Genomic DNA, 14,164 nt, shown 5'->3' on the forward strand with positions numbered 1-14,164 from the left:
CAATCCTGGGCTTGAACTCAGGGCTTGGACACTGTCCCTGAGCTTCTTTTTTGCTCAAGGCTAGCACTCTACCACTTGAGCCACAGCACCATTTGCAGCTTTTTCTGTGTACATGGTACTGAGGAAACGAACCCAGGGCTTCATGCATGCTAGGCAAAGCACTCTACCGACTGAGCCACCTTCCCAGCCTTGTATTATTTATTTATTTATTTTAAATGCCAAATCGGTATCACAAAGGTCATAAACAGAGGGGTGACAGTTCCCTAAGTCAGGGTGGGGGGTCCATTTCTTCGTGGACCACACTCCTCTTTAGTATGGCGATTGGAACTCTGGGCCTTGAGCCTGGCTAGGCAACCTGAGCCTCACTTCCAACCCCAGATGTCTGATTTCCCCCTCCCTCTTCCCCCCAAAACCTCAAGGAAAATTAAAAAAAGAAAAAAGAAATCCACACAGTCAGGGTGGAAAAGGAAGAGGAGAAGACACACCCACACCTTCCTGAGCAGGGAACTATCATCACTTTTGACCTGCTCTCTCTCTCTCTCTCTCTCTCTCTCTCTCCAAAGGGGTTGGCCATTTTCAGCCCTATACCCCCTGTGGGGGGGGACAGCTCCTCACCCTACCTCCACCCCCCCCCCCACCTCCCCAACCCCAGATCTCCCTCCCTCCACTCCCCCCCCCCACACACACATAGAACTGCACTGGCCAGCGCGCAGGCGCAGTGCGGGCGTCCCTCCCCCTCCCCCTCCTCCCTCCCTCCCTCCTCGCAGCCTCCTGGAAGCTGGCCCCCGGGTCGGGGTGGAGGTTTATTTTTTTTTTTTCCCCTGGCAGGATCATCATCCGAGGAGGAGAAGGAGGAGGAGGCTCAGACTGGGCGTGGAGCGGCAGATCAGGCTCACCCACCCCTCCTCCCCCCCAGTTCCACACGCAGGTAATATGGGGGTGGGGGGGAGTGGAGGGAGGGAAGGGGGGAGGGAGGGAGGCTTAGAGCCCGGACCAGCCTTGGGAGCACAGATGCTTTTTTTATTTATTCGTTTAATTTAAAGGCTAGGGTCGCCCCGCCCCCTTTGCAAATCTCATCTCTGCTGCACCCCTGGGGGAGAAGCCACCAGCCCCCCATCATCCACACCCCAACTTCTCCCCTCACCCCCACCCCCCAGGAAATCTGGCCACTGGCTTGGGGTAAAGGTCAGAATCACCTCTCTCCTGGCCCACCCTCTCTCTCTCTCCCTCTCCCTCCCTCTCTCTCTCTCTCTCTCTCTCTCTCTCTGACAGCTTTGGGGCTGTTTTTTTTTTTTTTACCTTCAGGTGAGCCAGGTGCCTGTTGGCCTCCTAGGGAGGGGGAGGTCGGTGGTCAATGTCAAATACCCACTTTAGCTGGATGGGGTGCTATTTTTGTGCTTTTAGTTTTGTTTTCAAGAGAAAAAAATAATACTAAGCACCAAGAATCACATTTGTCCTCCCTTTCCTTGCCTCCCCGCTCTGCGATTCTTGAAAGCCAAGGGAGTGCCTGCCTTGAGATGTTATTTTTGTCTGAGATTATTCCTGGCCAATAGAAGGGTTTGTAGACATCTCTTCTTCCCCCCACAACAGCCCCCCATGGAAGGAGATAAAACAAGGAGTGTTGGAGGAGGAGAAAAAGGAGGAGGAGGAGGAGAAAAAGGAGGAGGAGGAGAAGGAGGAGGAGGAGGAGGAGGAGGAAGAAGAAGAAAGTCCGGGTATGGCCAAAGGGAGAGGCTACTTCACCCATGCAGCAGGCTCCTCCCCTCCCCCAGGATGGAGCCCCACTCTGCTTGGGGGAGAGGGAGGAGGTGTGGGCCCCCCCCCATAGAGGCTTACACAGCCCTGTGCCCTTCTGGCCTCCTTGGAGGGGAGGAGAGAGGGGAAGGTGGTGAGAGATGGCAGGAAGGGTCACATCCAGGCTTTCTTTGCCCCCACTCCACTCAGAGTGGGATGGGAAGTTCCCAGGGGCTGAGGACCAAGCCTGGATGTGATGTCACCCACGTGGTGTGAGGTAGGGATCATGGCCCCCTGGGCAGGGTCTGCCCAGGTCTCTGATGTTGAAGCATCTCATGCCTCCCTGGTGGCTTGGCTTCCTGGGAAAAGAGGCCTGCTGGAACCTTCCAATCTGCACCTTGGCAAAATATAGCCAATCTCCTAGGCAGGTGGTCAGAGAGGTACACAGCCAGGCCTGGAAACCTTGCACAGAGGGATTGATACGGGCTTCCTAAAGATAACACTGAAAGCAGATTTGACTTGTCTCCTCCGTCGGATAGCTGCGTAGCAGAGCTGATGATCCGTGAGCACAACATGCATGGGACCTTACATGCATGGGTAGGGTATGCACGCCTGTGCACATGGAAATACAGACTGTGCACACATGCACACATGTCATAACACACACAGCCATGTAGGGTGCATGTGTATGTATACACACAAATGTATATGCATACAAACCATGTACATTTATATAAAGGATACATGTTTATATATGCACATAAATGCAACACATAAGTAAATGTTTAAGCAGTGTACATCTGTGTATACACACATATGCAACACACATGCGTGTGTAAGATGTGTGTGGGCGCATGAGCATACATAATTCATGCATGTGTGCACACAAATGCATGTATACGTGCAAAATTATAGTACATAGTCTAGTTTAGAGCCGTTACAGTCAAGTCCCACATTTTCCAGAACTTTTTTCTTTTTTGCCAGTCCTGGGGCTTGAACTCAGGGCCTGGACGCTGTCCCTGAGCTTCTTTTGCTCAAGGCTAGCGCTCTACCACTTGAGCCACAGCACTTGGCTTTTTCTGTGTATGTGGTACTGAGGAATCAAACCCAGGGCTTAATGCATGCTAGGCAAGTGCTCTACCACTGAGCCACCTTCCCAGCCCAGAACTTTTTTTTTCAAGGCTGGTGCTGGGACTTGAACTCAGGGCCTAGGTGCTGTCCCTTACCTTTTTGACACAAGGCTACTGCTCTACCATTGGAACCACAGCTCCACTTCCGGCTTTGGGGTGGTTAATTGCAGAAAAGAGTCTCAAGGACTTTTCTGCCTAGGTTGATTTGAACCGTGATCCTCAAAGCTAAACCTCCTGAGAAGCCACAGTTACACATGGGAGCCACCGGTGCGCTTTGACAACCATTCATTTTCATAATCATCTGTTCCAAAGGCACAGAGACAGTGGATTGACATGTGTAATATTTGAGCAATTAAGTATTCATACACATTTAAATTCCAGAAAAAAAAAAAGCTACTGAGCTTGGGTATGTAGCTCAATAGTAGAGGATCTGCTGAGCACACAGGAGACCTTGTGTTGGATTCTGAACCCCAACCTCTCCTCCCCTCCCCCCAGAAAAAATTCCCATAACCAAAAGAATTGTTATTTGGGCCTTGGTGAACTATTCTGTATTATTTTCTTCCTGGGGTTTAAAAACATTTTCGATTATCTGAATGGGAATTATTTTATGGCTTCTTTGGGATAGTTAAAGATACAGCAAAAACAGCTCAGGGACAATGCCTAGACCTTCAAAGCCAAACCCTAGTGCTCGCATTAAAAAAATCAAAATAAAAAATTGTGATTCTGTTCTGCCAAGTTGGCTATTGAGCTAGGAGACTGATATACCAAGGAAAGTGAGAGACTTTTTTTTTTTTTTTGTCGATCATGGGTTTGAACGCTGGGCCTGGGCGCTGTCCCTCAGCTCTTCAGCTCAAGGCCAGCGCTCTACCACCTGAGCCACAGCGCCACTTCCGGTTTTCTGGTGGTTCATTGGAGAAAAGAGTCTCATAGACTTTCCTGCCTGGGCTGGCTTTGAACTGTGATCCTCAGCTCTCAGCCTCTTGAGTAGCTAGGATGACAGGCGTGAGCCACTGGCGCCTGGCTTCTTTTTTCTTTTCTCTCTTTCTCTTTTCTTATGGTGAGACTGTAGTTCTCAGGATTCCAAATACACTTGTTCTTACTCCCATGGTGTAAACCAAGCTCCCAGCCTGATCAGCCGCTTCTCTTCCAGACCCAGTGTTGCTGAAAACCGTGGAGTGGGAATTCAAATCTCAGAGGCTCTAATTACTTGATAGAGACTCTTTTCTTGGGTCTTCAAGCCCAAAGGTAGGGGGTGCAGGGGGTGGCTCCGTTTATGAATGCTTTGAAGTAGTGCTGTTGGAAAAGAGATCCTTGGGCTAATAAGGTGGAGAGTTTTACCAGGCAACTATGTCAGACATCAAGAATATGCCTTTTGTAAGCGGTATGGAGGATGGAGGATGGGGAGCCCCCGAAAACACAGGAGAGGATTTTCCAAAAATGATAAGCGTCAACCCAGTCAACCCAGTCAACCCAGTGCCACAATCCTTTCTTGTTTTGTTCTTGTATCAAGAGCATGTTCCAGGGCTGGGAAGGTGGCTCAGTGGTAAAGTGCTTGCCTCGCATGCATGAAGCCCTGGGTTCCATTCCTCAGAACCACATACACAGAAAGAGCTGGAAATGGTGCTGTGGCTCAAGTGGTAGAGCACTAACCTTGAGTAAAAAGAAGCTCAGGAACAGCGCCCAGGCCCTGAGTTCAAGACGCAGGACCGGCAGAAAAAAAAAAAGTATGTTCCACCAGGACATAACATACCACTTTGCCCTATTTTTTCCTTCCTTCCTTCCTTCTTTCCTTCCTTCCTTCTTCCCTCCTCCCTCCCTCCCCACTAACTCCCTTCTTCCCTCCCTCCCCCTCCCTCTCCCTCCTTTGCGTTCCTTCCTTCTTCCCTCCCTCTCCCCTTCCTTCCTTCCTTCCTTCCCTCCTTCCTTCCTTCCTTCCCTCCTTCCCTCTTTCCTTTTCCTTTCTTTCCTGTCGTTTTTCTTCTTTGCCAGTCCTGGGGTTTGAACCTGGGCCTGGGCTCTGTCCCTGAGCTCTTTAGTTCAAGGCTTCTGCTCTTCCACTTGATCCCGCAGCTCCATTTTCAGCCCCATCCCCACCCCCCCCCTACAGTTAATTGGAGCTGGTTTTAAAAGGTGATCTCAACCTCCCTCAGGTGCTGGGATTACAGGCATGACCACCAGCGCTCTATCTTTGTGTTCTGTTTCTGAAGAAGGACTATTGCTTTCGTGAGGGGTCTTTTAAGTTGAAATTCTGGTAGGTGGATCGTGGCACCTACTGTACAGTTTTAACGCTGACTTCATTTCCTGGTCCTGAAGATCAGAAATCTGTGCATGTTTTCAGAGAACAGCATGAGACCCATCTGCTTGGGTCAGATTTTTCCACATTCACATGAAGATTTATGGGGTGGTAACTTCTGTCAGTACAGCCAAGGATAATTCTGTTCGGTTTTTCTCTGCCATTTGGAATCCACATTATATTTTAGTGTACTCATGAAAATACAGTAATAGAAATACACACACACACACACACACACAGACACACACACACACAGAGGATTCTTTTCAATGCTATCATGAAGACATTCTCCTCACTTTGTAAAATCTCTCACCTCTGTTTTGTTTGGGTAGCATCCACTCATATTTTTGCCATAATACACTCTGTTTATCCACAGTTTTCCTTCCCACAGATGCCACGAAGATACAAGAGCTACAGTTGGCTTTTGGAGAAACTATTCTTGTCTGACTAAAATAGAGAGTAATGATTCCTTTTTTTCCTTCCAATGAAGATAGGTTGTTCTTTCCCCCTTGACTTTAAATTCACTCTCTCTCTTTCTCTCTCTCTCGCTCTCTCTCTCATACACATACACAATTTAACTTGTCTGTTTGTGAGTACACGTATCTCTGTTGTTGGTCGTGGTGGTGGTAGTAGTGGTGGTAGTGGTGAACTCTGGGCCTGAGCACTGCTCCTTGAGCTTTTCAGCTCAAGGCGAGTGCTCTACCACTTGAGCCACAGCGCCGCTTCTGGTTTTCTGGTGGTTCATTGAGAAGAGTCTCAAGGCCTTTCTTGCCTGGGTGGCTTTGAACTGCAATCCTCAGATCTCAGCCTCCTGAGTAGCTAGGATGACAGACGTGAGCCACCAGTGCCCAGCAGAAATTTTTTTTTGGGGGGGGACCAGGATTAAAGGCATGAGGTACCAATGCTCAGCATTTCAGTGATTTTAATGAAATACAGTGAATGGAGAGCGTGGTGACTTGGTTATAATTTTGGTAAGTGATGTCCATTGTGTGAAGAATCAGTGATAACAGAGCCAAAGTGAACTTGTAACACGTTGAATTGATGCATTGTAATGTTTCCATAAGTCTACGCTTTCCCAGAGGGATTTCAGACTTGGCTTCCACATAGATAAACAGCAACAGCGAAGAAACAAAGAACAAAAAACAAAATCAGTGCAAACATGAGCAGGTGGTGTGTGCAGTTTTGCAGGGACTTTGGGAGTAGACTGTTGATCCTGGGATGTTCCTTTCTTGTTCAGGGATTGCTGCAGATCAGAGAGAGCGAGAAAGCCTTCTTTGAACCCAGCTGGGATGTTTGATATACTCACTCTCTCTCTCTCTCTTTCTCTCTCTCTCTCTCTGCTAAAAGTTAGGTAAATGATAAGCCACCAAGACCTTAACAGGCATATTGGAAGAATCCAAGAATTCATTTTACATTTAACTAGCATCTAATTTAATTGGTGATTTAAGTATGTCGATACACCTTCACACACACACACACACACACACACAGACACACACACACACACCATATGCTAGGCCCTGTAGCTTATGCTGGTAATCCTAGCTACTCCAGAGGCTGAGATCTGAGGATCTCAGTTGAAAGCCGGGGCAGGAAAGTCCTTGAAACTCTTACGTCCAGTTAACTACCAAAAAGCCAAAGTGGAGCTGTGGCTCAAGCAGTAGAGCACTAGCCTTGAATAAAAAAGCTCAGATTCAGAGCCCAGGCCCTGAGTTCAAGTCCTTATACTAACACATGCATGCCTGTGAACACACACACACACACACACACACACACACACGATTATAGAAATAACAGAAGATCACTGTATTCTTGCTCCTCTCCTCCTGGTGATGACCCCCTCCCCCAATCACCCAGTATAGCTAAATGTAAAGGTGCTGATTTTTGGCAAACTGGTTATGTTTTCTTTTTTCTTTTTGTTGGTCATGGAGTTTGAACTCTGGGCCTGGGCGCTGTCCCTTAGCTCTTCAGCTCAAGGCAAGTGCTCTACCATTTGAGCCACAGCGCCACTTCCAATTTTCTGGTGGTTCATTGGAGATGAGAGTCTTATGGACTTCCCTGGCTGGGCTGGCTTTGGACCCTGATCCTCACTCAGCCTCCAGAGTAGCTAGGATGACGGGCGTGAGCTACCAGTGCCCGGCTGGTTATGCTTTAAAACACTCTCTTCCCCCCCCAACCCCCCCCCACCTGCCCTTCTCCCCTGCTTCCCACGCAATCGGAAAGGTGGTGCTAGAAGATAGCTATGTGTTGATTGAGGGTGGCATATTTTATGCCAATTGGTAAGACCACTACTTCAGAGATCAGACAGGCTCTCTGCTGGCCGTTAAAAAATGGCGAAAGTCTTGCATTCCAGCACATTCTTCTGCTGCCAGCTGGCACATTTATCAGGGTGCCAGAATGGATTTCAGAGTGTCACAACAGAAACTGCCATCTTCCAAATCAGGCCTCACCACCCTCACAGAAGCCAAATCCACCTACTTGTTTGAAAACTGCTGCAGAAGGCCTGCCTCGTTTAACCTTTTCCTTTCTTGGTATCTGTGGGCTATTGAAGTCAGGGGCTGATGACTCCTGCCTGTAATCCTGGCTACTCAGGAGGCTGACATCTGAGGATCCTGATTTGAAACCAGCCCAGGCAGGGAAGTCTAGGACTTTCTCTCTAATGAGAGAAAGCAAAAAGCTGAAAGTAGAGCTGTGACTCAAGTGGTAGAGTACTAGCCTTGAGCATAGCCAAGGGGCAGCACTTAGGCCCTGAGTTGAAGCTTTAATACCAATACACACACACACACACACACACACACACACACACACACACACACGAAACACCAAAGCTTTATGACAGGACAACTCCTTTGCCCATCACCTTCATAATAACAATTTTGAAAATCATGAATCATTGCTGGTGCCAATAGCTCACATCTGTCATCCTAGCTACTCAGGAGGCTGAGATCTGAGGATCACAGTTGAAAGCCAGCCTGAGCAGAAAAGTCCATGAGACTCTTATCTCCAATTAACCACATGTATCTGTCTACCTATGTATGTATGTATCTATCTATCTATCCTTCTTTCTATCTTTGTTTGTATGTATGAATGTATGTATCTACCTACCTACCTACCTATCCATGTATCTATCTACCTATCTATATATCTACCTATGTATGTGTATGCATGTATGTGTCCTATCTATCTATCTATCTATCTATCTATCTATCTATCTATCTATCTATCTATCTATATTTGTATGTATATATATGTATGTATGTATCTATCTATCTATCTACCTACCTACCTAGCCATGTATCTGTCTACCTATCTATGTATCTACCATGTATCTGTCTACCTATGTATGTATGTATGTATGCATGTATGTATCTATTTATCTATCTACCTACTTACCTAGCCATGTATCTATCTACCTATCTATGTATCTACCATGTATCTGTCTACCTATGTATATATGTATATATGTATGTATGTATCTATCTATCTATCCTTCTTTCTATCTTTGTTTGTATGTATGTATGTATGTATCTACCTACCTACCTATCTATGTATCTACCTATCTACCTTTGTATGTGTATGCATGTATGTATGTATGTATGTATCTGTCTGTCTGTCTGTCTATCTATCTATCTATCTTTCTAGATAGATCTTTCTTTTGTGTTGTTCTGGGGCTTGAACTCAAGGCCTGGGTGCTGTCCTTGAGCTTTTTATGTTCAAGGCTAGCGCTCTACCACTCTGAGCCACAGCTCTACTTCTGGTTTTATAATGGTTAACTGGAGATAAGAATCTCACAGACTTTCCTACCTGGGCTGGTGTTTAATAGTGATCCTCAGATCTCAGCCCCCTAAGGTGCTAGGATGACAGGTGTGAACCACAAGAATCTGGACAAAGTGTTTTAAGAAGGGAGAGTTTGAATATAGGAGAGAGACAGGGGGTGGGTATTTGGTTATGATATGTTGTATACATACATGGAAATGTCACAAGGAATCTCCCCACCTCCATACAACTAATATGTGCTAATAATGATACATATGTCTGTAATTAAACATACATACCTATTCATATTATAATTAGAAAATTCTATCATCATCATCATCATTAGCCAGCAAGGAAAGATTTGACATAGTGAATTTGGGTTCAGTAATTGCAAGCACAAAACTCCACCGGGTTGAGCAAAACAGATAACAGAATCACTATTGGAAAAATTAGAACTAGTCGGGAGCTGGTGACTCACGCCTGTCATCCTAGCTACTCAGGAGGCTGAGAGCTGAGGATCTTGGATCGAAACCATCCTGGAAGGAAAGACTCTAAGACTCTCATGTCCACTAAACTACCAAAAAAAGCTGGAAGTGGAGTTCTGGGTCAAGTGGTAGAGAGCTAGCTTTGAGCAAAAGAAGGTCAGGGACAGTGCCCAGGCCCTGAGTTCAAGCCCCAGGACTAGCGTGCACCCCCCACCCCCCCCACAAAATAGAACTACTGGAAACATTACAATAAAAATGAACAAGCAAGTCATTGTTGGAGAGGTCAGGAAAGGCCTGATTCTAAAGATAGAATCTGGATTGTCTTTAAAAGACAAGCTATATTTTGAGCAGAGTAAAGTTGGTAGAAGGGAGGTTGAGGGAAATGATTGGTGTACAGAGGGTTCAGAAAGGGTCAGAGAGGACACAGACTGGTTGCTTAGAGCACAGTGTGGATGTGTTAAGAAGCTGAGGATTAATAGCAGCTATTATTAGACAGCCAATGAGGAGCGAGGCCGGAAAGTTGAAACTGGATATGGAGTAGGTTTGCAAAGAATCCTAGGTCTTCCCCCCCACTCCTTGTTTGCAAGGATAGGAGGAGGAGGAGGAAGAGGAAGAGGAGGAGGAGGAGGAAAGAAGCAACCTCCCGTTGCCAAGTGCTGGTGGCTTATGCCTATAATCTTAGGTACTCAGGAGGCTGAGATCTGAGGATCACAGCTCCAAGCTAGCCCGGGCAGGACAGTTTGTGAAACTCTTATCTCCAGTTAACCACCACAAAGCCGGAAGTGTGGCTCAAATGGTAGAGTGCTCAGGGACAGCACCCAGGCCCTGAGTTCAAGTCCCAGGACCTGGCGGAGGGTGAGGGAGGGTTGGGGAGAGAGAGAGAGAGAGGGAGATCTATTTTCTGCTCACTGCTAAGGAATTGGGAATTGGGAGTAAGGACTCTGTGAACTCTAGGTTTTTCAATGGGGAAAGCTGAGAGCAATGTTTGTTTTGACTCTGTGTGTGTGTGTGTGTGTGGGCATGTATGCGCGTGCACACGTGCATGCATACTGGGGCTTGAACTCAGGGCCTAGGTGCTGTCTCTTAGGTTTTTCACTCAAGGTCAGCACTCTACCACTGGAGCCACAGCTCTCCTTCTGGATTCTGGGTGGCTAATGGCTGATAAGAGCCTGCCTGGGCTGGCTTTGCACCTTGAGCCTCAAATCTCAGCCTCCTGATGATCTAGCATTACAGGCGTGAGCCACTGGCACTTGGCTGTTTTGAATCTTTGAAAGACAGGCTCATGTTACAGTGATATAATCCAGATGGTTTCAGGGGACTGATTGGGGTAGTTTGGATGTGGGCACAATATTCTCCATCAGAATTCACAATATCCAGAATCATCAAGTTAAATGGAATTAAAAAAAAAAAAAAAAAAGCCCAGGGCTGGGAAGGTGGCCAGTGGTAGAGCGCTTGCCTTGCATGCATGAAGCCCTGGGTTTGATTCCTCAGCACCACAGAAGCAGAAAAAAAAGCTGGAAGTGGCGCTGTGGCTCAAGTGGTAGGGGCTAGACACAGGCCTAGAGTTCAGCCCCACGACTGACAAAAAAAAAAAAAAAGCCTAATCAATATTTCAAAGACAATAACAATAATAATTAATGACCAAAGGGGAGTTTGATGGCAGAAAAGGCAATTCAAGAATATTCCTAGAGCTAGCAGGTGCCAGAGTCTCATGACTGCCATCTTAGCTACTCAGGAGGCTGAGATCTGAAGATCGCAGTTCAAAGCCAGCCCAGGCAGGAAAGTCTGTGAGACTCTTTTCTCCAGTGAACCACCAGAAAACAGGAAGCGGCGCTGTGGTTCCAAATGGTAGAGCACTACTCTTGAGCAAAAGAACCTCAGGGACAGTGCCCGGGCTCTGAGTTCAAGCCCCATGACCTACCAAAAAGAGGAAGAAGAAAAGCTATTCCTTGGCTCCTACCTAGCTAAGGAAGTAGAAAGATGGCAGCATATCCCAAAACATGAGGGCGAGGAAAACGTAAGTAAGGAGAGGAAAAAAATCTGTTTTAAGCTGAAGCATGGCTTGAAGTGGAAATGTCCCATAAGCCTTTGGGGAATATAGAATATTCAGATTCTGGTGTTAGGAGTGAGAATGTCAGGGAACCTCCCCGCCCGCCCCCCATGATGCCTAGTAGCTGATAGGAGGGGAGGGGGGCTTTTTAGAAAAAAGAAGCAGTAAATAGAACTGAACAGTTGGCTTTCCAGATGGTGCCAGGGAACAGAATTGCATTGGGTTTCTGGGCCACGGTTTAAGAGGTTTGGCAAAGGACCAAGATGTCAAGAGTCAAAAAAAAAAAAAAAAGCTTTTTCTCTTCTCCCATTTCTCTCTCTCTCTCTCTCTCTCTCTCTCTCATCTTTTGGAGGGAATAGGGAAGAGGAACCAAAAAGAAATGTACTCATTCATTATCTGACTTATGTAACTTTAACTCCTCTGCATGCCACCTTTATTATAAATAATATTTTTTTAAAGTGTGACATTTTCCCTACTCAATAATATATAACTGGGCACTGGAGACTCAAGTCTATACTCCTGAGATCTGACGATCATGGTTCAAAGCCAGGCCAAGCAAGGAGGAAAGTCCATAAGACTCTTGTCTCCAATTAACCTCCCAGAAAGTTGGAAGAGGGGCTGTGGCTCAAGTGGTAGAGCACCAGCCTTGAATGAAACAGCTAAGGAAAGTGTTCAGGCCCTGAGTTCAAGCCCCAAGCCCCGGTACCAGCACACCCACACACACCCCGCCCCACACAGATAACGAATATACTTTTCTGTGTCAGTAGATACCCACATTGCTACATTATCATTTGAATTTTTTAAAAATTATTTTTATTTTATAAGACAGTGTTGGTTTTGTTTTTAATGTAAGAAAAGCAATCAGTATGTCAAGATGGGAAATAAAGTTGACTGAGGGTTCAAGCCCTACAGCTGACAAAAAAAAATAAAAGAAAAAATTAAAAAAAAGTTGACTAAGACTAAGGATGAATAGAATGAGAGATGGCTAGAGACGGGAGTGAAAAATCTTTCTTTCTTTCTTTCTTTCCCTCCCTCCCTCCCTCTCTCTCTCCTTCCTTTCCCTCCCTTCTTTCCTTTCTTTCTTTCTTTCATCATGGGGCTTGAACTTGGGCCTGGGTGCTATCCCTGAGTTCCTTTTGCTCAAGGCTAGTGCTCTACCACTTGAGCCACAGCACCACTTTCAGTCTTCTGGTGGTTCATTGGAGATAAGAGGTTCACGGACTTTCCTGTCTGGCCTGGTTTTAAACCGTGATCCTCAGATCTCAGCCTTCTGAGTAGCTAGAATGACAAGTATGAGCCACCAGCCCCCAGCTGAAAGTGAAAACCTTTTACGTTATTTCTCCACCTTTGTGACAATCTCTTTTCTATCATTGAATTAGTGCACAGTATTATAATAGAAGTCGAGTCTCTCACAGTAGAGTGAATATACATATGTCTTTATTTTTCTTTCTTTAACTAGGCTCGATTATCTGAAGGCATGGATACTTCTCAATCCAAACCATATCCAGTGAAAAAACGGGTGAAAATACATCCCAACACCGAGATGGTAAAATACACCTCTCACTATCCACAGCCCGGAGATGACAGCTATGAGGAAATCAATGAAGACTATGGGAATTTTCTAGAAGAAAACCCCAGGAAAGGGCTGCTGAGTGAAATGAGAAGGAAAGGAAGAACTTTCTTTGGCACGATAGACCCTCAGCCTGTCTCCACAGAAGACACAAGGACCAATGAGATGGGCCAATTCCAGGGATTGGCAGAAAAGAACCTCTTTCAGTCTCGAAAAATGTGGATCGTGTTGTTTGGATCTGCTTTAGCCCATGGCTGTGTGGCTCTCATTACCAGGCTTGTTTCCGATCGTTCGAAGGTTCCATCCTTAGAGCTCATCTTTATCCGTTCTGTCCTGCAGGTCTTATCTGTGTTCGTTGTGTGTTACTACCAGGAGGCTCCCTTTGGGCCTAGGGGGTACAGGTTACGCCTCTTCTTTTACGGGGTATGCAATGTCATCTCGATCACCTGCGCTTACACGTCATTTTCCATCGTTCCTCCCAGCAACGGGACCATCATGTGGAGAGCCACCACCACAGTCTTCAGCGCCATCTTGGCCTTCTTACTCATCGATGAGAAAATGGCCTGTGTGGATTTGGCCACTGTGGTTTGCAGCATCGTGGGGGTGTGTCTTGTCATGATCCCCAACATTGTGGATGAGGACAATTCTTCGTTGAATGCTTGGAAGGAAGCCTTTGGGTACACCATGACTGTGATGGCCGGAATGACCACTGCGCTTTCTATGATCGTGTATCGATCCATCAGAGAAAACATCAGCATGTGGACAGCCCTGTTTACCTTTGGTTGGACTGGGACCCTCTGGGGACTGTCGACCATGTTTGTTCTTCAAGAACCCATCATCCCGTTAGACGGAGAAACGTGGAGTTACCTCCTCGCCATCTGCGTCTGCTCTACCGTAGCCTTCTTAGGGGTATATTATGCGTTGGACAAATTCCATCCTGCTCTAGTTAGCACGGTGCAGCATCTGGAGATTGTGGTAGCTATGGTCTTGCAGCTTGTGGTGTTACAGATATTTCCGAGCGTGTATGATATCTTCGGAGGGGTGATCATTATGATCAGTGTGTTTGTCCTTGCTGGCTATAAGCTTTACTGGAGGAATTTAAGAAGGGAAGATTATCAGGAAATACTAGAGTCTCCCATTAAATGA

General features: G+C 46.4%; 1 protein-coding gene across 1 annotated transcript; it reads left to right on the forward strand.

The window, feature by feature from the left end:
- Positions 1–855: 855 nt before the first annotated feature.
- On the forward strand, positions 856–14,164 carry Slc35g2 (solute carrier family 35, member G2). Its single transcript, XM_013034676.1, has 2 exons — positions 856–928; positions 12,908–14,164. Exon 2 carries the CDS (start codon positions 12,926–12,928, stop codon positions 14,162–14,164), a length of 1,239 nt encoding a protein of 412 aa, XP_012890130.1. The 5' UTR covers positions 856–928; positions 12,908–12,925.

This window comes from Dipodomys ordii, unplaced genomic scaffold (genome assembly GCF_000151885.1).
Source record: "Dipodomys ordii isolate 6190 unplaced genomic scaffold, Dord_2.0 Scaffold193, whole genome shotgun sequence".
In the NCBI taxonomy this organism is placed as follows: Eukaryota; Metazoa; Chordata; class Mammalia; order Rodentia; family Heteromyidae; genus Dipodomys; species Dipodomys ordii.

Excerpts from the sequence above, each read along its gene's own strand:
- Slc35g2 (XM_013034676.1), top strand. The coding sequence starts at position 12,926 with ATGGATACTTCTCAATCCAAACCATATCCAGTGAAAAAACGGGTGAAA.